A 25,600-nucleotide genomic window follows, 5' to 3' on the forward strand; every position below is an offset into this window, starting at 1 on the left:
AATACTCTTCAATTGCCTGAATGAGTGCAACACCAACAATGCGCAAGAAGCTCAACACAATCCAGGACAAAGCAGTCAGCCTGGTTAGCATCCCATCTAACTCCTTAAACTTCACTCCCTCCAGCAATGATGCAGAGTGACAGCAACATGTGCCACCTATTGGCTGCACTGAAACGACTCGCAAAGCTCCTTCAGCAGCTCCTAATCCCCAATCTCTAACACCCTAGAAGGACAAGTAAAGCAGATGCATGGGAACTCTGCCAATGAGAATTCCCTTCTAAACCACACACCATCTTTCTTGTTGGAGGGATTAGGACCCTGGAGCAAACTTGTGGTGATGTCATGATGCTGCATAACCTAATGTGAATACCAGTGTGGGCAGAGTTAGAACACTCTGGAAGAAGCTCACTAGAAGGCATACTGGACTGTGCAAGTCTGAATGAAACAGAGCTTATACGAATGAATATGCAAAGATGGATTAGTTTTTATTTAATATAATTACAATTACAATTGTTGTTTTTGATTAGCATGGACACAATGGGCAAAGGGGCTTTTTCTGTGCTATAGATCTCTATGAGTCTGTCAGAGTCTGTTATATGGTCACATGTATAATAGCAGTCAGGTGAAAGTGTAATAAATACTGTGAAGTTGACGTTTAAGTGTGAAGACAGTTCTTGACTCTACCTTTTCCATGATCAGTCTGTTTTGATGTCAAACTCGATATGGTATCAAGTACACAACAAAAAGATGTTTTCCAAGTGAGATACACAAACCAGAACCTGACTGGAACTATATTGCCATTTGTTCCCTGTCACTGGGTCAAAATCCTGGAACTCCCTTCCTAACAGCACTGTGGGTGTTCTTAGACCCAAAAGCCAGCAATGGTTCAAGATGTCAGCTCACTACCATCTTCTTCAGGACAATTAAGGGCGGGCAATAAATGCTGGCTCAGACAGCAAAGCCCACAGCCCATGAATAAATAAAATTAAATTTTGATAACCAACTGACTAATAAGTCAATAGAATTCAGTTGGCTGGTTGAAACTCCTCAAATATAAAGAAAAGATTCTCCATGATTATATTGTTGTATATTTGCTAAGAAGGTTACTATGTTCAGAAATTGCCTGCTATCTGTGTTGTTGAAAAATGGACTGTGCTTGGGATATTCACATTGGCATCCTGGAGAATTCCTAACATAGAAATGCTCTGAGATTGTACACGAGATTTCAACTATGCATGAGCGGATTTCCACTGCACAGGACCTCCTGCAAATATCTCAGAGTTAATGTTATACAACTGAATGCAAGGTGTAACTCAATGATCAGCGAGCATCAGTGAACTGAGCACCACAACGCACCACACACCATGCCCCCATTCAGCACCCCAGCCTAACTACACCCCCTCCTTACATGGTCCAACGAGATTCCCACCTCTGCCCAACCTGACCTGACTGATTTCTCCCATCAAGTACCACTTGAGTTCCAACACGACTATACCTCCACCAGCTCCTCACTCACTGAAAGGCTTAAACTTTTAAAAACTTACCTGAATATAGAAACTCACACAGGCAGGGTCAATACAATCAGCATTGAAACTGACCAGAAGATCCAACTATTTCAGTTAACTGGAGACAACATGTTTTCAGATAAACTTATCTTAGTGACTGGTAGTGTGGCGTCAATTTACTGCCAGCAGTCAGTGAGTTGATACATTGTTGTATCTATTCCAACTCAATCTAGTCTAGCCTCCACAACACACCTCACGACAGAAATCTGTGATTTTAATCGGACAGCATCAGGAAACGAACACCTTCACTTTACTCTGATGCTCAATTCCAGAAGTCTTTGTCACTAGCTGTTTGCATTGTCCATTAAAGAAATCTATGTGTTTTATAATTGTTGAGCAATGTGCTCAAAATCAGCTCTCTGCAACATTTGATTATATAGCTCACGCTTATCCTTAAAACTACAGACACCCAAAATAAATTATTGCTCACACAAAAATAATTTGCTTTTCCATCATTTCTCTTGATAAAACTTTTAAACAAACACTTACTGATTCTAACACTTCCTTATGCTTTGGTTATACAATTTTAACTTCCAGAAAAGAAAAGGCTGGGTAAATTATGGTGGAGAGTTGGGAGAAAAATGGTTTGAAAGACAGGCTGAAGTTTATTAAGCATTAGTCCACAGGAAGAACATTACTTGCAAATCCCTGAAGAATCATTGACACAAAAACAGCTAATCATTAATAGCGTAGGCAGATCAGTTTTAAGTGTTGATAGTTGACAGATCATTGAACCATGTAAAACTCATGCTAAATAAAACTGTAGGGAATGGATACAGTGAATAAGCAATAACAAAACCATTAAAAATTCCCTACAATTGGTGCTGATAGAAGTTGCATCTTATTACCATACAAGAAAATGGTCATTAAATAATCTCTGTCTAGAAAGCTCTAATTTTATTTTTCATGCTATTGGAAGGATAGCTATTTAAAAACAACAAATTAGTGCAACATTTCAATGAAATCCATTACTTACTATGCACCTAATAACACACCATTTCCAACTATATAAACACCTAAATCTGAACGACCTTGCAATATTTTGCACACTCTTATCTACAATTATTTAATTCCATCATTTTAATTTCCAATATACAATCAAGTTACTTTACATTATTGTATTTTCCTTACCTGCATGCTTGTAAAAGTTCTGTGATTAGATTATGTCTTATCCTTTGAAGCTTCTAATCATCTGGCTGCCTGCAAACCTGCCATATTCCAGCTAGTTATAAATTATACATTCACAATCAGCAGGATTCTTGCTATGGCAAGTCTCCCCCTGCAAGCACTCACACAGACTGCTGTGCTCAATTATAAGTCCATATACATGATACACATGGTTGCTGTGCACAAAAAGCAGATATAATGAACAGTACTCATCATCAGAACCATTTGTCACATCGCTACCAATGCCAATGTCTTTCAAGGAACCTTGTTTATTTTCTGTACATCTGGTTTCCTAATTAATGGGTTTGTTTCTGGTGAACAAAAAGCTCTGCTGTCTCATTTCACAACATAAAATGTATTCCAAAATACAAGTTAGAATTAAAGCCTGTGTCTCAGATTTCTGTGTTTGGAACAATTTGCTTTCTAGCAGTAACAACAGTAAATTGACTGTTATGCGGTAATGACACTGGGAACATCTCTCCCAGTGGTTCAGTCAGCAACTGCACCGTCCAATGCACAAGGGAGTGGCTTAACAACTTGCTTTTACATAGGGCCAAAAACATAGCAAAATCTCTCAACATGAGTGACCAAATGATGTAACTGAGTCACATGAGATGTCAGGATTGGTCACCAAAAGCTTAGTCAAGGGCATAGATTTTCAGGGGGCATTTAAATGGAACAGAGGAAGGTGAAGAGGGAGAGACATTAATGTGAGGAATTCCAGAGCTTAAGCCCGAGGCAGTGAAATCTAGCATGCCATTCTCCACAGGACAAGCCAAGTGAAATAACCCATCAGAGGCCGGCATTCCATCAACATTTACCCTTTATTTACAAATGCAGAGCTTTTGACATTAACACAGCCCCTCACTAAGTAATTCAGCAACTCAATATCTCTGATATTCACCCGTTTATGTCAGCCACGGCTCCCTAATTGGACCAGATTAATGGCTCTAATCAGGGAACTCATATTCTATGAGATCCAGCCGGCTGACCTTATTATAATCACTGCATTAAGAAATTCTACTTATATGCAATTTATGGATAAACTGAGATACCAAAACCTTCTTGAAAAATAAATGTATTCCTATTGATTTATCTGCAGTGTTGCTATTTTTAAGTCTACTGGCAAAAAAAGGGAATTCCAGCTCAGACTGATCTCCTCAATCAGTTGTTTTCAAACCAGAATGTATGACGAGATCAGAAGCACTTTCCTGAATTAACAAAAGCCACAGATACATGCTCAAAGGTGAATGCATCATGGGGTTATCACAGCACACTCGAAATCCTGCTGATTATTAGTCAGTAGATCTATCCGAACTGCCTGTCGAATCTAAAAGATTTTTAAAAATGGTTGATATTGAAGTGTTACAATCCCAATACAGACTGATACCTTTAAGAAATTCAAACTTCCAGTTGAAAGGATGACAATAAGATTTTATGTTTTAAGAATGTTATTCTAACAAAATCTAAAAGTGCTATTGAATAAATACAAAATGTTTTAATACAAAAGTACCATACCTGGGAAGCACAGTTAATCCATAAACACATTTATTTATACTTTTGAGTTTCCATTCCACTTCTGATGCTACCTTTGGAAGCTGGAGAAACCTTTTCTAAGGCAGGTCATCCTGCAGGAAAACAGCTTTTCTATCTGTGGATATGCACCTTCACAAATAGTTAGCTAAGTTAGAGTCCTAGACTCATTGAGATATACGGCACGGAAACAGACCCTTTGGCCCAACTCATCCATGCTGACCAGATATCCTAAATTAATCTAATCCCAGTTGTCAGCATTTGGTTTATATAACACTAAACCCTTCCTATTCATATATCCATCCAGATGTCTTTTAAACGCTGTTATTGTACCAGCCTCCACTACTTGCTCTGACAGCCGCTCCCATACACACACCATCTTCTGCATGAAAATGTTGCCCCTTTTAAATCTTTCCCCTTGCACCTTAAACCTATGGCCTCTAGTTTTGGACTCACCAACCCCAAGGAGAAGACCTTGTCTATTTACCCCATCCATTCCCCTCATGATTTTATAAACCTCTATAACGTCACCCCTCAGCCTCCGATGCTCCAGGGAAAATAGCCCCAGCCTATTCAGCATTTTCCTTTAGTACAAACCCTCCAGCCCTGACAACATCCTTGTAAATCATTTCTAAACCCTTTCAAGTTTCACAATAGCAGGAAGACCAGAATTGCACGCAGTATCCAATAGTAGCCTATCCAATATCTTGTACAGCTGCAACATGACCTCCCAACTCATATACTCAATGCACTGACCGATAAAGACAATCAGACCAAACACCTTCTTCACTATCCTATCTACCTGTGACTCCATTTTCAAGAAACTATGAACCTGCACTCCAAGGTCTCCTTGTTCAGCAACACTCCCCAGGACCTTACCATTAAGTATCTAAGTCCTGCCCTGATTTCCTTTCCAAAATGCAGCACCTCATATTTATCTAAATTAAATTCTATCTGCCACTCCTTGGTCCAAAGGCCCATCTGATCAAGATCCCATTGTACTCGGAGGTAACCTTCTTCACTGTCCACTACACCTCCAATTTGGGAGTCATCTGCAAACTTACCAACCATACCTCCTAAGTTCATATCCACATCATTTATATAAATGATGAGAAGCAGTGGACCAAGCATCAATCCTTGGGGCACACCAATGGTCATAGGTCTCCAGTCTGAAAAGCAACCCTCCACCACCACCCTCTGTCTTCGACCTTCAAGCCAGTTCTTGTATAAAGGGTCTAGGCCCGAAACGTCAGCCTTCCTGCTCCTATGATGCTGCTTGGCCTGCTGTGTTCATCCAGCTCTACACCTTGTTATCTTGTATCCAAATGGCTAGTTCTCCCTCTATTTGATGTGATCTAACCTTGCTATCTTGTCAAAGGTCTTACTGAAGTCCATTTAGATCACATCCACTGCTTTGGCCTCATCAATCCTCTTTGTTACTTCTTCAAAAATCTTAATCAAATTAGTGAGACACAATTTCCCACACACAAAGCCATATTGACTATCCCTAATCAGTCCTTGTCTTTCCAAATACATGTAAATCCTGTCCCTCAAGATTATCTCCAACAACTTGCCCATCACTAATGTCAAGTTCACTGGTCTATTGTTCCCTGGCTTTTCGTTACCACCTTTCTTAAATAGTAGCACCATGTTAGCCAACCTCCAGTCTTCTAGAATCTCACCTGTGGCTATCAACGATACAAATATCTCAGCAAGGGGCCCAGCAACACTTCCTTAGCTTCCCACAGGGATGAGACACTTTTATGCATTTTATGACATCCAAAACCTCCTCCACTGTAATATGGACATTTTTCAAATTGACCAGGAAGTTTCAAATTACCTCTCCTATTGCAGGGGAATCTAATCTGATCTCTTTATCACCCAAGCATTCATCCAAAACATTAATTACCAAACTATTCTTGATCTTCTAGGTTCTGTCTGGTAAAATTGTTTCTGCAGAGATCCAGCAGTGTGACAGAGCAGGTTTACCTCTCTCTGAAACCTCTGAATATGCCATAAATTCTCTCCAACTTTTAGCTCTTGTTGTTTGGCCTCTCTTCCTGCTTTATCTTTTAAGGTATTGATGGCTATAAACACTTCTCAATCAAACAGATTTCTGATTCTGTCCTTTTGTTGAGAATGCTCGCTGCTTTCCTTGCTAGTCTGTCACTTTTGTCAGGCTGCAACCTTTCTCTTGTTGAGGTCTCTCCAGCCTAATTCTTAAAAGACTGCCTACCTTTCTAGCTTCTAGACACATTTCCTGAATTATCACTCAAACTTGAACTCAAAACACACAAACATCTTGGATGAAACAATTCATGTGTGTCTGTGTGTGTGTGTATGTGACAGAGAGAGAGGGAAAAAGAGTGTTCATGTGTGTCTGCGGAGTTGTAGATACATTCTGTTTTGCTCAAAAAAATAAAATTTGACCCCAGTTTAAAACATACACAGATTCTAAACAAGACCTCACAGCTAAAATGCATGGTCTGACCTGAGATGTCACCTCTTGTATCCATTGATAAAACCTTTAATTATCTCGGGACAATGACTTGAAGGGAATCTGGATTTTGCATTTTAATTAGTAGTTTCTTTCCTAACTGATTAAAGATTCAACAAGAGACGGCCAGTTTTAAGGTTGTTACCTTTCTGCTTATAAATTCTGTGTCTTATACCCTCTCTCTCACACTTTGCCTGAGGAAGAAGCTATGCTCCAAAAGCTTGCATTTTCAAATAAACCTGTTGGATTATAAGCTGGTGTCGTGTGATTTTTGACCCTGTCCACCCCAGTCCAACACCAACATCTCCACATCATGGTTACTTTAAAATGTGACATGAAGATATGACTGTCCTCCAAAATATTTCTTTAGGGCAGTAATCATTGATGATAACTATGATGATTCTGTTTGTTTCAGACTCCCAACATCCACAGTACTGTATTTTGCCCTCACTTTCTTACCTTGACTGAACTATCCCCGCCACACCCAGGTCCTTCCAATTTCATGCCTTCATGACCCTGACCCCACTCTTTGTCTTCCCTTACCTCATTTGTCCACTCCTCCATGCTCCTAAGCTCATTCTACAAGACCTCGCCCCTCTCCAGCCTACTCACTTGCTCAGTCTGAAGGGTGATACCAGATTGGAAGCATTAATTCGTTTTCTCTCTCCACAGATGCTGCTGAGTTTCTCCAGCATTCTCGTCTTTGTGTTCACTCAGTCTTGCTGGGTCGCAAGCCTCCACACACAATCAAGGCAGTCATTCTCCTCCTTTGTGCCACAGATTTCAAAAATAAAAGATGCTGCTCTTAGACACAACACAAGAAAGCTAATTACTGCACGCCACCTTTAAACAAGTGAGATTCTCATCTGCTACAGACCTTATCTAGAGAATAGGACATATATATTTTTAATTCTATGCTAATGAAAATTATTGGAATGTACAGAGTTTACTGCTAACAGCCAGTCACAGAACACGCTTAAACCTCTGCATGACAACCTGCCATCAAGAAATTGAAATTTTGCATCCTACCTAAATCAATCAGCCTGCCTGTCACTTATCCCAGTCTCACAGGCTTCATAAAATCCACCCACAAGAATTCTGTTCTGATAATCATCTACATGGATCATCATTCCAGATTTAAATTTCTGGTGGAAAGCCTGGCTGTAGTTTTTGGGAAATAGTGGCATAATCCATTCAATTTTACAATCATTAATAATCGATAGAAATCATAACAATGAAATAGGTAGGCAATGAGTTCACATTTTTCAATGTGCACAGCAAGTGGACAAGTTTCCTAACTCATTACGCAACCTGTTATGTCCACATTGAAAAAGTGAAACTTCTTTAGCTCATGTAGAGTACATCACTAGGTACTAGCAACCTGAAGTGAAAACTGTCAGAATCAGAAGCAGACCATTTAGCCTCTCACTCCTATTCTGCCAATCAATTAAATCATGGCTAGTTTGAACCTGAACTCTTACCTTGCCCACTTTGGTTCTGCAAGCCTCTCTAACTCATACCAAATCAAAATCCATAGATCTCCATTTTGACATTTCCAATTAGCTGCACTCCAGCAACTTTTTGATGGTGAGAGTTTCACATTTCCTCGGTGTGTGAGTGCACTCTGAATGCCCTACCTCCAATTTTTAAACCTTGCCTCCTTGCCTGGACTTCCCAATCCCTATCTCGATTGTAAGACTCGATCAGATCTTACACTTTAGACACAGATGATCTGGACCTCATTTTTGCTGGCAAGAACACTGGGAAGGTGACAGCCTAGTGGTATTATCACTGGACTGTTAATTCAGAAACCCCAGTCAGGGGACCTGGGTTCAAATCCTGTCACAGTGTATTGTGGAATTTGAATCCAGTAAAAATGTGAAATTAAGAGTCTTATGAATCAATTATTGATTGCCAGGAAAATCCCAGCTAGTTCACTAATACCCTTAAGGGAAGGAAACTACAATCCTTTCTCTGGCCTACATGGTGATCCAGAGATGCAACAATAGGGTTGATTCTTAACTGCTCTCTGGCAATTAGGGATTGGCAATAAATGTTATCTAAGCCAGTGACACCCTCATGCATGAATGATTTTTTAAAAATTGGCTTGATTAGCTGAATTTAATTTTGCTGAATTAGTCAGCTTGTGTTTCTTGCTTGACACTGAAACAGTCTTTTTCATTTTAATACGATAACTGTCAACTGATGTTATGAAGTCAGAGCTTGGACCAGCACAATTCAAGATGAATGCTGTTTCTAAAGGAACAAAACAATCATTAATTTCAAGTAGCTTTTCTTCAGTTAAGGAAAAAAGTTTGGGACAGATCTTTTACAGAAATCACTGAAAAAAATCTGCAGGATTTATTACATTCTAGAGAACAAACTGGTCAAGGTGACCTCAGGTGTTACAATGGTAGTGCTACATTTGTAACTTCTATTTTCAAGAACACTTTGTAAACCACCACAATGAAATATTGTGTTACTATTCATTTAGATATCATTCATTTACATGATCTTTGTCCTGAGTTTTTCATTTCTGTTGACAAACTATGGACCAATACTTTTTCCCTGTGAACATGCCAGTGAGGTGCAGTGGCTTCACAATAAGGTCACAATGTCTAGTTTCTACATGGTGATTTGTGCACTATTTGTTAAATAGTTTATCAGCTGTCTTTGCAACATCTCTGCCTTCCACACTCTACAGCTCCACCTTGTGACAGTGGATTCTTGCTGACGGATCAATCCCAAATGGCAATATTCATGTGAGACCATAGAAAATGTCAGGAGGGTATTGTACCATGCAGAGAATTATAATGCAGTGTCATTCTATGCTTATCCAGCAACCACAGACTTATACTTACCAGCTGCTGTTTAACTGTAGAATGAAAAACAAAACACTGGCTGTATTTTGCTTTTTATACTGGTACTTCTCCCATTTAGACCAGCTAACCCAGTGTAAACAAGCAAAAGTGGGAGATCCCTGATCAATGGGGCTCATTCTCACATTAAACAGCCAATTTAAGAACTGTTAACATTTTCAGTCTGAAGTGCCAAGTGGTTGATCCATCTTGGCCTTAACCTGTAAAACATAACCAGCCAACTATTAAAGAAAGAAATGGATCTGTGATACAAACAAATTGTGGCACAGTTAAGTAATTACAATGCAATCAAAATAAATAATTAGTTGACTCCATCTCTTACAGTTGACTACAGCACAAGATGTCCTTCTTCTAGGAACTCTGACATTTTGAAAAATGTCCATATTAAAGACAAGGTGGTGCTGGATGTCTTAAAATACACAAAGGTAGATAAATCCCCAGGACTTGATCAGATGTGCCCTAGAATTCTGTGGGAAGGTAGGGAAATGATTGCTGAGTCCCTTGCTGAGATATTTGTATCATTGATAGCCACAGGTAAGGTGCTGGAAGACTGAAGGTTGACTAATGTGGTGCCACTATTTAAGACTATGTAAAAGCTCTGTCCTAAATTATTTTATTTTAACTGAAGGAAGGCTCCTTGAAATTAATGATTGTTTTGTTCCTTTAGAAATAACATTCATCTTGAATTGAAGAAGGGTCTAGGCCCAAAACGTCAGCCTTCCTGCTCCTCTGATGCTGCTTGGCCTGCTGTGTTCATCCAGCTCTACACCTTGTTATCTCTTCATCTTGAATTGTCCTGGTCCAAGCTACGACTTTATAACATCAGCTGACATTTATTGTATTAAAATGAAAAGCTAGGGAACTGTAGACCGGTGAGTCTGACATCAGTGGTGGGCAAGTTGTTGGCAGGAATCCTGGGAGACAGGATTTGTATGTACTTGGAAAGGCAAGGACTGGTTAGGGATAGTTAACATGGCTTTGTGCTTGGGAAATTGTGTCTCATTAACTTGCTTGAGCTTTTTGAAGAAGTAACAAAGAGGATTGATGAGGGAAGAGCAGTGGATGTGATCTATATGGACTTCAGTAAAGCCTTCAACAAGGTTTCTCAAGGTAGGCTGGTTAGCAAGGTTAGATCACATCAAATAGAGGGAGAAATAGCTCAAAGGTAGAAGACAGAGGGTGGTAGTGGGGGGTTGCTTTTCAGACTGGAGTCCCGTGACCAGTGGTGTACCACAAGGATCAGTGCTGAGTCTACTGTTTTTCGTAATTTAAATGAATGATTTGGATGTGAATATAGGAGGTATGGTTAGTACATTTGCAGATGACACCAAAACTGGAGGTGTAGTGAACAGCGAAGAAGATTCCTTCCGAGTACAATGGGATCTTGATCAGAAGGGCCAATGGGCCGAAAGTGGCAGATAGAGTTTAATTTAGATAAATGTGAGGTGCTGAATTTTGGAAAGGCAAATCAGGGCAGGACTTACACAATTAATGGTAAGCTCCTGGGGAATATTGCTGAACAAACAGACCTTGGAGTACAGGTTCATAGTTCATTGAAAATGGAATCACAGGTAGACAGGATAGTGAAGAAGCTTGCCTTTATTGGTCAGTGCATCGAGTATAGAGTTGGGAGGTCAAGTTGCAGCTGTACAGGACATTGGTTAGACCATTTTCTGGAACACTGCATGTACTTCTGGTCTCCTTGCTATACAAGGATGTTGTGAAATATGAAAGGGTTCAGAAAAGATTTACAAGGATGTTGCCAGGTTTGGAGGGTTTGTGCTATAGGGAGAGGCTGAATAGACTGGGGCTATTTCCCCCCAGAGTGTTGGATGCTGAGAGGTGACCTTGTAGAGGTTTATAAAATCATGAGAGGGATGGATAGGGTGAATATCCAAGGTCTTTTCCCTGAGACGGGGGAGTCCAAAATGAGAGGGCATGGGTTTAAGGTAAGGGGAGAAAGATTTAAAAGGGGCCTAAGCAGCAACTTTTTCACTCAGAGGGTAGTGTGTGTATGGAAGGAGCTGCTAGAGTAAATGGTGGAGGCTGGTACAATAATAATATTTAAAAGTCATCTAGATGGGTATATGAATAGGAAGGGTTTAGAGGGATATGGACCAAATGCTGGCAAATGGGATTAGAATAATTTAGGATATCTGGTCAGCATGGACAAGTTGGAACAAAGGGTCTGTTTCCATGCTGTACAACTCTATGACTCTATGACTCTAGTTATCTGAAGCAAGCATTCCTCTTTCTAAATGAGACCGGGAATTGGCGTTGCTTTCTACCCATTTTGTTTTAGAGATCCCTTTGCTCCCCAACATTTCTTTCTTTCAAGCAAGGTCAATCCTCAGGTTTTTCTGAATAGCACTCTATCAGGTAAGCACTATCCCAAAGAGAATAGCTATTTTTCAGCTCTCAACAGGCAACCATTTCCAAAAATGCCCTTTGTATAGGATTTCCTTCAGATTGTTAGAAAAGCACAATCCCACATCAAATGCTTCCACTAGTGCCAATGTTTCCACAGCTGGAGCACTTGTAAACACACTTCTTTTTGTGGTTTTTCAGGACAAAGGGCAACATTTTCCACTTTCACCCACCAAGAATATGATAAACTCAGCTGCATGTGAATATCTATCCATTTCATTGTCACTTAAAAAGAGCTAATTTCATATCTTTTAGATCACCCAAGTCTGGAACCTCAAGTGTACTTTTCTCCAAACAAATTTATTTAATGTTTTATTTTCCATCAAAACTTCCTCAACTGCAGCATGTTTAATCATAGTACTAAGTTTCAGTGCATAACTGACATTGGGTCTTGTCTAAGTCTGTTGTCATTTTAATTGTCCATTCAGGCCTCTTCACTGTTGTGTTTCTTCGTTGATTGCAAGACCTTCTTTCTATGACTACCTTGCCTCACTTATCGTTATAAGATTAACCATTTCTAGGAATGATTGTCAATTCACATTTACTCCCATCTTATTCTAATTTCTAAGCTTACATACTTAAACAACTCAGGTGCCAGCTTTACAATCTTATCCCTGCGGCTTACCTCTAAATCAACCACACAAAATCCTCAGAACATCCCCATTGAAAATCACCAACACTCATCATAAAGATACAGTGAGTTTCCTTTTATGATACCAATACTACATTGCTGAGTCAGCTTTCAGCTGTTTACAGCCTACTTTCAACAGGATAGGAATTATTGAGAAATCCTATACCCTGCATGCATCATTCAACCCATGCTTTTTCTTTGTATCAATCAACCAACATTCTCATTAATATGTGGATAAGGGAGCCGAGGAACTTTCAAGGCCACTTTACCTGCAGGGGGAAGAGTCCACTCTGACATCTTCATCACAAGTGCTTCATTGAAACGCTCTGCTACAAATCTTACTTTAGCCGTATTTGCCCCATTTGGGACCACTTCTTTCAACATTCAGAAGTTGTGCTGCCAGTACATGATCATTCCCATGTTTAGAGTCACTTCCAGATCTGCTCTGGAAACTTTCAATGAGTTTTCTAGCTTTCCATAGTTTTACCATATTTTGCAAATCTTTAGCTCTCACCTCTTGTCCATCATCTTGAATGTATAGCCATTAAATTGTCTGCTGGCTTTCCTGCCTGCATCTTTACTATGTCTGCATTGCTTCATTTGCTAGTCTCTTTTGGTACGTATGTTACCTTAGAACTGACACAGAATAGTAGTTCTTTGGGAAAAATGGTCCTATCCCTGTGCATCAGTATCATTTTGTCCACTATCAGTCAAGCACCAACTCTATCTCCTTCTGTTGCTTTTACATTTCAAACAAATGAGTATGTGAGGTGCAGGGTGCCTCATCACCTTCTATTGATTGCTTAAGTCCCACAGGTTTATAATCAATCCCAATTTACCCAGATGAAAGCAGTCCAACAGTTTATCATGTTGGAGAATTACTGCCTTCCCTTCAAACAGAACTTTAATTCATTCTGACTCTCTCTTTAGTAACCACAGGATTAAAGTTTCTCTCTGATGGTCTTATACAGTGCCAAGTGGCTCAACAAACTGTCTCTGAGAATTCTGCCTCAGTGAATACCCTTCTCCCTGAATGTAGGGCATTCTGTACACTGAAAAAAGGTGAAATCAATTGTCATTCCTTACAAGGCTGTGATTATTCATCACAGAAGATATCTTTGGATTTTTCTTCCCTGCTAATTAATAAGGACTATACCCAAACCATTTGAAGTGAATTCTTCACATATAATGTCTGTAGCAGGGCAGTTTTTTTTTCCATTTAATTGGTCAGCTAAAATCTTGTGAAGCATCTCATCAGTTACTGCATGATTTCTTTCACAAAGTCCATTGCTGAAGGGACTTTCAGCTACCATGTTCACAACTACAATCTTCATAGCTTTTCATATTTCTAAATTCATCTTGGCAAAATCCCTCTCCATTATCAGTTAAGAATTTAGCCAATGCCCTCAGAATCTTCCCTATCCATTGTTTCATGATATTTTTGTCAAAATTTCTTTTGTCTTTGTCATGGTTTACTGTAGAAATACAATCTGTTGCCATGACTATGAAATGTAGAATGAAAATGTTTCTATCCTCGGACCACACTTATAAATCTATAGCTGCTGCTTTATTAAAGTCTCATGCTAATGGAAGAGCATGTGATCCTGCTTTTGTTAGGAAATATCACTGCCAGGACAACACTTCACTTTCACATGACAGGGTCCACATATCTACTTTATTTTTCCCTCAGGTCTATAAGGTTCAGATTCAGAGAACATTGGTGGGTAATGATACCCTGACAATTCAAGCTTGATTTCAGATTTGGTCCTAAAAAGTAGCTGCAATTCAAACCCTGTTTCTGAAAACATATTTTTGTTAGCTTCCCATCTCAGTTTTGAGGCAACATTCCCCTGTCATCATTTTTAAATGAATCCAAGCGAGATAATGAACTATGACACAAGACAGATGGTTTTCCTTGTTAGTGACATGACAGATATCTCCAACTTAACCACCGACACAGCGATCCAGCAGTACGATCCTCACGTGTCCTTAGTCAAACCCCCATCACCTGTGTATCCTGGACATAAGGAACCAATCTTTAGCAATTTATACCTCAGTTCTCATCATATAAAATCATTCATCTACTTCAACATAGTGACTAATATGAAAAAGGTCAAATAAAATAAAATGGCAGCTCTGCTTGTTCATTTTAGCTGTCATATTATGGACCAATCCAACAAGCAAATTGGAATACAAATCATTCACACAAAATACATCTTGAAGGTCAACCAAAAGTTCAGTGACCAGCTAATTACATTACCATGTCTTCACACTATTCGAAAAGGCTGTATTAAGAACTAGTGTGCTGATTCAAATTCTATATTTATTGATTATTGTATTAATCAATATCTTGATTTAATTTTCCCTTTGAGATAGCATTTTTCCTCTAATAGAAATTCAGCAAAATAATTTAACCATAACACATTAGGCTGATATGTTGCTGACATTTCGGTTACCTCAGCTGGGTGGACTGCTGGTTTAAAATGCAGAGTGATACCAACAATTTGGGTCCAGTTCCTGCACCAGCTGAGATTACCATGAAGGATTCCACTCCTCGCCTGAGGCATGGTGATCTTCAGGTTAAACCACCACCAATTGTCTCTCTCCAATGAAAGAGCAGCCTTATGGTTCAGTAAGACAATGGTGACTTTACCTTTCATATTCTTGAAGGTGATGGGAGAACACTCTCTTCAACTTCTGAATTATTGAATCCTATCTGGTAGCAGGCGAAGCAGAAGGGAACAGACTTTTATTTAAACAGGATTGAGTCTGTTCAGACAAACTGCCCTTATGTCACGAATACAACACACAGGTGTTGAGAGAAAAGGCGTGAAATGCCTTCCATAGGGACCATTGTCTCCGCAGCTCCCTCGTCCGCTCCACATTCCCCACTAGCCCCACCACCCCCGGCACCTTTCCCTGCAACCGCAGGAGGTGTTACACCTGCCCCTATACCTTCCCCCTCACCTCCATCCCAGGCACCAAACAAACCTTCCACATCAGACAGATGTTCACCTGCACATCCACTAATGTGGTCTATTGCATCCGCAGCTCCCGATGTGGTCTCCTCTACATCGGTGAGACCAAGCAGAGACTTGGAGACTGTTTTGTAGAGCATCTGCGCTCTGTTTGCGACAAACAAAAACACCTTCCACGCGAACCTCTTCAACTCCCCCTCCTACTCCCTGGGTGACATGTCCATCCTGGGCCTGCTCCAGTGACACAATGATGCCACCTGGTAACTGGAGGAGCAGCACCTCATATTCCACCTTGGGGGCCTACAACCCAATGGCCTAATATGGACTTTACCAGTTTCAAAATCTCCCCACACCCCCACCACCCCCCCTGCCCACCGCCCTGCCCCCGCCACCCCCGGCCTCATCCCATGACCAACCCTCCGTCTCATCCCCGTCTCCTTGATCTGACACAACCTGACATAACCTGTCCATCTTCTCTCCCACCTATCCATCCTCCCACCTCACCGACCAATCCCCACCACTCCCCACCTGCACTCACCTATCACCATCCCACCTACCTTCCCCAGCCTCACCCTCCCTCTATTTATTTCTGAGCTCCCTTCGCCCTCCCCCATTTCTGAAGAAAGGTCCCAACCCGAAACATCAACATTCCTGCTCCTCTGATGCTGCCTGGCCTGCTGTGTTCCTCCAGCTCCACAATGTGTTATCTCTGACTCCAGCATCTGCAGTTCTTACAATCTCTGAAATGCAAGTGGCTTGGTTTGCACAATTGCATTTCTTTATATTGGAGAAAGAAGGTTGTAAAAGAGAGTACATGATGCAATTCTTTAAAATACTGAGAGCTAAGATCCAGTCAATGTAATTGAGATTTTGGTGAGAACAGCTTCATTCTGGATCATTGCACAACCTGACTCTGAAGCTGAGCACAGTGAGACACCTACTGGACATTTGATGGTACATGGAGTTCCATTCTCACTCAATGGCAAAAACCGATTAAAAAGGGATCTCTTTCTTATATTCTGAAATGATTTAAAATGTAATGGATAGGAATGGAGCTTGATATGGGGTGCTGCTGAGAATTGTTTAGAAGCAGAAATTGGGTTCTATCAGATCAGAATTAATCACGCAGCTATTTGTCTCAGTGAGGTGGTGACTGTATAAAAGTAGCCTTAGATCAAGGGAACAAGGTGCAGGGCTGGATGAACACAGCAGGCCAAGCAGCATCATAGGAGCAGAGAGGCTGACGTTTCGGGCCTAGACCCTTCATCAGAAAAGGGGGAGGGGAAGGGGGTTTTGAAATAAATAGGGAGAGAGTGGGAGGCGGATAGAAGAGGGATAGAGGAGAGGATAGGTGGAGAGGCCTCCTCCCACCTCAAGCCGCACCCCCATCTCCTACCGACCAACCTCATCCCGCCCCCTTGACCTGTCCGTCCTCCCTGGACTGATCTATCCCCTTCCTAACTCCCTACCTACACTCACCTTTCCTGGCCCCATCCCCGCCTCTTCAACCTGTTTGTTTCCTCTCCACCTATCCTCTCCTCTATCCCTCTTCTATCCGCCTCCCACTCTCTCCCTATTTATTTCAAAACCCCCTTCCCCTCCCCCTTTTCTGATGAAGGGTCTAGGCCCGAAACGTCAGCCTCTCTGCTCCTATGATGCTGCTTGGCCTGCTGTGTTCATCCAGCCCTGCACCTTGTTGTCTCGGATTCTCCAGCATCTGCAGTTCCTACTATCTTAGATCAAGGGAGCAGTTTTGTGCCCTGCTGAGAAGCTAGAGGAATGTCACAGCAATGCTGCATGGGAATCTTTGACAGATGCTCAGCAGGGAGCTCCCTGCAATGTTGCTGGTCAGACACACACTCATTTTGAGCAGAAAGTGGCAGCTTGCCAGCAGAGAGGGCTTAGGACTGAGCAGGCCACTGCAGATACAGAAGTGGATGGGAAGGGTGGGGCCAGTCATGATGGTTTTGTGACTGGGTACAGATTTCGCATTGAGAATACCCTCCATCATGTTGTAAGACACTATCACTATGTTAAATGGGGCGGACTTCAATCAGATCTAGCAACTCAAGACCAGGCATCCATGAGGTGCTGTGGGCCATCAACAGCAGCGGGCTTGTACTCCAGCACAATCTGTAACCTCATGGTCCAGCATATCCCCCACTCAACCATTACCATCAAACCAGGGGATCAACCCTGGTTCAATGGAGAGTGCAAGAGGGCACGCCAGGAGCAGTAACAGGCATCCCTAAAAATGAGGTGTCAACCTGGTGAAGCCACCAGGCAGGACTACTTGCACGCCAAACAGCAAAAGCAGCAAGTGATAGACAGAGCTAAACGATCCCACAACCAACAGATCATATCTAAGCTCTGCACTCCTGCCACATCCAGTCGTAAATGGTGGTGGACAATTAAACAACTCACTGAAGGAGGAGGCTCCACAAACATCCCCATCCTCAATGATGGAAGAGCCCAGCACATCACTGCAAAAGGTATGTTTGAAGAATTCTCAGCAATCTGCAGCCAGAAGTGCCAAGTGGATGATCCACCTCGGCCTCCAGTAGTCCCCAGCATCACACATACCAGTCCTCAGCCAATTCAATTCTCTTAACAGGAAATCAAGAAATGTTTGGAGACACTGGATACTGCAAAGGCTATGGGCCCTGGCAATGTTCCAGCAATAGTACTGAAGACTTAAGATCCAGAACTTGCCGCTCCTTTAGCCAGGCTCATCTAATACAGTTGCAACGCTGGCATCTATCGGACAATGTGGAAAAAGCAGGGTACATCCAACCCAGCCCATTATCACTCCATCAGTCTACTCTCAATCATCAGTAAAATGATGGAAGGTGTCATCAACAGTGCTACTGAGCAGCATCTGTTCAGAAATAACCTGCTTAGTGACACCCAGTTTGGGTTCCACCGGGGCCACTCAGCTCCTGACCACATTATAGCCTTGATTCAAACATGGACAAAAGAGCTGAAAACCAGACGTAAGGTGAGAGTGACAGACCTTGACATCAAAGCTGCATTTGACCGAGTGCAGCATTAATGGGCCCGAGCAAAACTAGAATCAATGAGTATTAGGAGGCAAATTCTCCTTTAGTTGGAGTCATACCTGGCAGATAGGAAGATCGTGGTTGTTGGAGGTCAGACAGCTCCACAACATCATTGCGCGAGTTCCTCCAGGTCGTGTCCTAGGCCCAACCATCTGCAGCTGCTTCATCAATGACCTTTCGTCCATCATAAGGTCAGAAGTGGAAATGTTCGCTGATGATTGCACAATGTTCAGCACCATTTGTGATTCCTCAGATACTGAACCACTCCATGTTCAAATGTAACAAGACCTGGACAATATCCAGGCTTGGGCTGACAGGTAGCAAGTAATATTCGTGCCACACAAATGCCAGGCTATGACCATTTGCAATAAGAGACAATCGAATCACCACTCCCTGACATTCAATGGTGTTATCATCACTGAATCCCTCACTACCAACATCCTTGGGGTTACCATTAACCAAAAACTCAACTGGACTCACCACATAAACACTGTGGCTACAAGAACAGGTCAGAGGCTAGGAATATTACAGTGAATTACTCAGATCCTGATTCCTCAAAGCCTTTCCATCACGTACAAGGCACAAGTCAGGAGTGTGATGGAATACTCACCACTTGCCTGGATGAGTGCAGCCCCAACAACACTCAAGAAGCCTGATACCATCCAGAATAAAGCAGATGGCTTGATTGGCACTACATCCACAAGCATCCACTTCTTCCACCACTAACACTCAGTGGCAGCACTGTGTGAACTATCTATAAGATGCACTGCAGAAATTCACCAATGATTCTTAGACAGCACCTTCCAAACCCATCTGGAAGGACAAGGACAGCAGATACGTGGGAACACCAGCACCTGCAAATTCGCCTCCAAGCCACTCACCATCCTGACTTGGAAATATATCGCCGTTCCTTCACTGTCACTGGCTCAAAATCCTGAAATACCCTCCCTAAGGATATCATGGGTCAACCTACAGCAGATGGACTGCAGTGGCTCAAGAAGGCAGCTCACCACCATCTTCTCGAAAGCAACTAGGGCGATAAATCCTAGCCAGCCAGTGACATCCATGTCCCAAGAGTGAAATTGTTTTAAAATTGTGGATTCTCTACAAGATATTTGAAGTTAAATTAGTTCAGCAGTTAAAAAGGGAACTGATTAATTATCTTATTAAAACAAAATTTAGTTAATTATCTTGCTTGTAATGTGTTTGTAAACTGCAAGGTGAACAGTGCATGGACTACTGGCATAAACAAGTTAGAGACAGGACCACATTAAAACAGTGCAGCAACCCTTTTGTAATATTTCCAACTTTTGATGCCCGTTGTGGCCCCAAAACCAACTCAGTCAAGTGAGTAACCCAATTGTTTTTAACAATCTGCCCAATCTGTTTCTGTTGGATAAATAGAGTTAAAAATTGGCCCCAGGACTTTTTTGCTTTTCATGGCCTAATATCAGACCACATGAAATGCAGTCAATCATTGCACTGCACCAGCACAGAAAACAAGTTTTTTTTTTATCTAGACTAGTGGTTTCTATCAAGCAAAAGCTGTCTGAAATGAGAAAGACAGGAGGTGGGAAAGTTAGCTTGTAAAATTAAAATATTTTATAAATCAAACCATGTAACCCAGTTATACCTAGTGCTAAGTAATCATGTCACCAAACTACGCACATCACCAATTTAGTAACGCTTCATTAATTAATTGACTTTTCCTGCTTTTACCTTGCCCTTTCTCAAGCTTTTTAGTGTGTCCCCAAACTTTTGAATATTTCCGCTTGGTGCCACATTCTGGACAAGTCCCACCGAATGCCTTCTGTTATGCTGTTTAATTAGCTCCCACTCTAACCACTCTGGATGCTCCTCTTGTTCAGCCTGTGAAAACCACCCAATGGGAGTCAGGCCCCGTCTGGTTCCTGGAATTGATGTCTTTGCACGTGCTTGTGAAGATTTAATTCTGGGTATTGTAAGCTTGACTGTGTCAGATCTGATGTCATGAAAAATGCTGAAACACAATGAAAAATTAAATAAACAATAGCATTGTCTGAATTTGCATTTTTCTTCACAGTAAATCATCTGGAGTGTATTTTGTTATGGACCAGACCAAACCCCCTCAAAGTATTCAGAAGATAGTCTGGTCCTTACCTTTTCTCTTATTTTAATGGTAAATGTAAAGTGTTACATTCCAGATGCAATTCAATTGGTCAAAATACCCGAGGTAAAGCAAACTACTTTATTCATCCACTCTAGTTAAAAATACAACAAAAGAAAGAAGAAATTGGAATTAACTCTATTGGAAAACTAAACAGAATAATAGGTATCATAACTATTAATAATTAACTATTCCAATATAGTAACATCCCATAACTACACCCTTGGAAAAAGGCAATTCCAGGAAACAGATTGTCTCATATGTAACTCGTGTAACAGGCAGAGAAACCCCAGCTTTTGGCTGTAACTGAAAGAGGGGAAAAAAAGCTTCCATTTCTTCCAGACGTCAAAAGCAACTGCTGAAAGCTAAACTAAAAACCCTGGTTCTCCGAGAACTTGACCACACTAATGCAGGCTGCTTCTATTGTTTCAACTTAAAAAAAAAACAAGGCCTCACAAGCTATTTACTTTTTTACAGACTGCTCGTAATCTTGCATTCAATCTCACTTTCAAAATAAACAGGACAAAATAACTTCTTAAAGCCACAGTACTATCATATTACTGGACAAGAAATTGCTTTTTTTTTTGCTTTGTTATTGTACTTTGCATGATTGCTGGGTGGAGAGTTGTTAACTAAACTTTCTTGGCCAAGTTAAAATGTACACTTTAAAGTCCACACTATGGGATATTAATGAGCTGACAGTAATAATCATTCTGGTAATCAGGAATGAAATCCAATCATGAGCTATTTAAAATGTCAAGCTGGGAAGGGCAGGGTTGTTGCTGAAGAATGAAAGTCAAGTTTATCGAGGATGTGCTAGAAACTCTATTAGGAAAAGAAAGGGAGAATGGATGTGTATCCAAAGTCCCCACTCCAATACATCAACATTTCGTATTTGGCTCTGTCTTCCTCCCATGCTGATCTTTCTGTCCAGTATCAGTTATAGATAGTTATCCAGTGAAGCCCATCTCAAGGCTAAGAATCAGCCTGGGAGAATCAATATATGCTAGTGGGTTGTTAGTGGTCACAGCCCACGCGATGACAAGGCCTGGCGTGTGGGGGTTGAGGTAAGGACATAAGAGATGATGCTCAATGAAATAACTCCACAGAGGCTGGTATCCTGTCACCAAGACATCCTTTATTTACACATGGAGAGTCCTTGACTCTAATCCAGCTTCCTCAGAGCCAGCTCTCATTGTAAACAGAACCTCTGACACTCCTGTTTGTATCTGCCATCCAGGGCTCCCTGATTGGATCAAATTAACAGCTCTAATCAGGGAACTCAAATTCTATGATGTCCACATGGCTAACATTGTTACAATCACTACACTCAGATCCTAAAATTGTTGAACTCGATATTGAGTTCAGAAGGTGGCAGGGTTCCCAAGTGGAAAACGAGGTGTTTACTTTCTCCTGTGGGGGCATTGAATATAAAAAGTCAGTAAGTCATTTTGAAGCTGTACAAAACTTAAGTTAAGCCACATTTGGAGTACTGAGGGCAGTTCTGGTCACCACACTATAGGAAGGATGTGGAGGCTTTGAGATGGTGTAAATGAGAACACCACCCACGCCCTCCACCTCCTCCAGAACTTCCAATTCCCCGGTCCCCAACACCTCATCTTGACCATGGACGTTCAGTCCCTATACACCTGCATTCCCCATACAGATGGCCTAAAGGCCCTCCGCTTCTTCCTGTCCCGCAGGCCCGACCAGTCCCCCTCCAATGACACCCTCATCCGCTTAGCCGAACTCGTCCTCACCCTTAACAACTTCTCTTTCAATTCCTCCCACTTCCTACAGACAAAGGGGGTGGCCATGGGTACCCGCATGGGCCCAAGCTATGCCTGCCTCTTTGTAGGTTACGTGGAACAATCCCTCTTCCGTACCTACACCGGCCCTAAACCCCACCTCTTCCTCCGTTACATTGATGATTGTATCGGCGCCGCCTCGTGCTCCCACGAGGAGCTCGAACAGTTCATACACTTCACCAACACCTTCCACCCCAACCTTAAGTTTACCTGGACCATCTCTAATACCTCTCTCCGCTTCCTGGACCTCTCTGGCTCCATCTCGGGCAACCACCTAGAAACCGATATTCATTTCAAGCCCACCGACTCCCACAGCTACCCAGAATACTCCTCCTCCCACCCACCTTCCTGCAAAAATGCCATCCCCTATTCCCAATTCCTTCGCCTCCGCCGCATCTGCTCCCAGGATGAGGCATTCCACTCCCGTACATCTCAGTTGTCCTCGTTTTTCAAGGACCGTAACTTCCCCCCCTCAGTGGTCGAGAACGCCCTCAACCGTGTCTCCCACATCTCCCGCAACTCATCCCTCACACCCCGTCCACGCAATAAGCACCAAAAAAGAATCCCCCTCGTCCTCACGTACCACCCCACCAACCTCCGGATCCAGCGCATCATCCTCCGACACTTCCGCCATCTGCAATCCGACCCCACCACCAAAGACATCTTTCCCCCCCCACCCTTATCTGCTTTCCGGAGGGACCACTCTCTCCGTGACTCCCTTGTCCGCTCCACACTCCCCTCCAGCCCCACCACACCCGGCACATTTCCCTGCAACTGCAGGAAGTGCTACACCTGCCCCCATACCTCCTCCCTCACCCCCATCCCAGGCCCCAAGAAGACTTTCCACATCAAGCAGATGTTCACCTGCACATCTGCCAATGTGGTATACTGCATCCGCTGTACCCGGTGTGGCTTCCTCTACATCGGGGAAACCAAGCAGAGGCTCGGGGACCGCTTTGCAGAACATCTACGCTCGGTTCGCAATAAACAACTGCACCTCCCAGTCGCGAACCATTTCAATTCCCCCTCCCATTCCTCAGACGACATGTCCATCCTGGGCCTCCTGCAGTTCCACAACGATGCCACCCGAAGGTTGCAGGAACAGCAACTCATATTCCGCTTGGGAACCCTGTAGCCCAATGGTATCAATGTGGATTTCACAAGCTTCAAAATCTCCCCTCTCCCTACCGCATCCCAAAACTAGTCCAGCTTGTCCCCGCTTCCCTAACCTGTTCTTCCTCCCACCTATCCCCTCCTCCCACCTCAAGCCGCACCCCCATCTTCTACCTACTAACCTCATCCCACCCCCTTGACCTGTCCGTCCTCCCTGGACTGACCTATCCCCTCTCTAACTCCCCACCTACACTCACCTTTACTGGCTCCATCCCCGCCTCTTCGACCTGTTTGTTTCCTCTCCACCTATCCTCTCCTCTATCCATCTTCTATCCGCCTCCCACTCTCTCCCTATTTATTTCAGAACCCCCTTCCCCTCCCCCTTTTCTGATGAAGGGTCTAGGCCCGAAACGTCAGCCTTTCTGCTCCTATGATGCTGCTTGGCCTGCTAAGTTCATCCAGCCCTGCACCTTGTTGTCTCGGATTCTCCAGCATCTGCAGTTCCTACTATCTCTTACCAAGATGTTGCCTGGTTTGGAATGGATTAGCTATTATGAGAGGCTGGACATACTTGGATTGTTTTTGCTGGAGTAGCCTGAGGGGCAACCTGATAGAAGTATATAAAAGTATGTGAGGCATGGATAGGGTGGATAGTCAGGCTCTCTTTCCCAAGGAGGAAATGTCAAATACTTGAGGCCATAGGTTTAAGGTTTAAGGTTGAAGGGAAAAGTTTAAAGGAGATGTGCAAAGAAAATTTTTGCTTTTACACAGAGGGTGGTAGGTGTCTGCAATATGCTGCCCAGGGAGGTGGTAGAATCAGATACAATAGCAATATTTAAGAGGCATTTAGACAGACATAAGAACAGGCTGAGAATAGAGAAATGCAGACCATGTGCAAGCAGATGGAATTAGTTTGGAATGGTATCATGGTTGTCACAGATTAAAGGCGAGCCGAAGGACCTGTTTTTGTGCTGTACTGTTCTATGTTCTGTGTAAGTAAATAAAATAGAGACGCAGGGCCAGGTGATGTGTTGTACCTGCATGGTGTGGGAGCTGGTAGACCCCACTGTGGTTCAGAGTGACCACATCTGTAGCAAGTGTTGGTTGCTTGAGGAACTCCAGCTCAGAGTTGATGCGCTGATGACTGAGCTTTGAAGACTGTGACTAATCAGGGTGGGGGAGAGTTACTGGATGCTGTGTTTCAGGAGGCAGTCACACCTCTTAGTTTAACTACGTCAAATATGGGGAGTGGTCAGGGACAGGAAGGTGTGACTAAGAGCAAAGCAGGTAGGAGGATCCAGGAGGTAGTGCTGAAGGAGCCTCAGCCCTTGAGCTTGTCTAACAAGTTTGAGATTCTTGCTCCCTGTGTGGATGAGAGCAGGGGCTGTAAATAGGATGATTAAACTGACTATAGCACTGTGCTACAGGGAATCATTCAAGAGCAGGGAGAGAAGAGAAATGTAATTGTAGGGGATAATGTGGTCAGGGGAATAGACACTGTTCTCTACGACCAGGATCAGGAGTCACGCAGGATGTGTTGTCTACCTGATGCCTGGATTCAGGATATTTCAATCTGGCTGCACAGGAACTTGGAGTGGGAGGGGAAAGATCCAGTTATCATGATCCACATGGGTACCAATGATATAGGTAGAAAGAAGAAAGAGGTTCTGCTGGGGCAATATGAGCAGCTCTGGGCTAAACTAAAAATCAGAACCAAAAAGGTAATAATCTATGGATTATTAACTGGGATGCAATCTAATTGACATAGGGTCAAAGAGATTAAAGAGTTGAACACGT

At 42.5% G+C, this 25,600-nt stretch overlaps 1 protein-coding gene across 1 annotated transcript in view; it reads right to left on the reverse strand.

Annotated features, from left to right (window-relative positions):
- Positions 1 to 25,600, reverse strand: part of LOC109934432 (WD repeat-containing protein on Y chromosome-like) — a 120,651-nt gene that overhangs the window by 92,162 nt on the left and 2,889 nt on the right. Inside the window, exon 2 of the mRNA XM_048597915.1 lies at positions 20,456 to 20,735. Within this exon, the coding sequence (XP_048453872.1) occupies positions 20,456 to 20,735 (280 nt within the window). The remainder of the gene's footprint in view (positions 1 to 20,455; positions 20,736 to 25,600) is intronic.

Source organism: Rhincodon typus, chromosome 6 (genome assembly GCF_021869965.1).
Source record: "Rhincodon typus isolate 14 chromosome 6, sRhiTyp1.1, whole genome shotgun sequence".
In the NCBI taxonomy this organism is placed as follows: Eukaryota; Metazoa; Chordata; class Chondrichthyes; order Orectolobiformes; family Rhincodontidae; genus Rhincodon; species Rhincodon typus.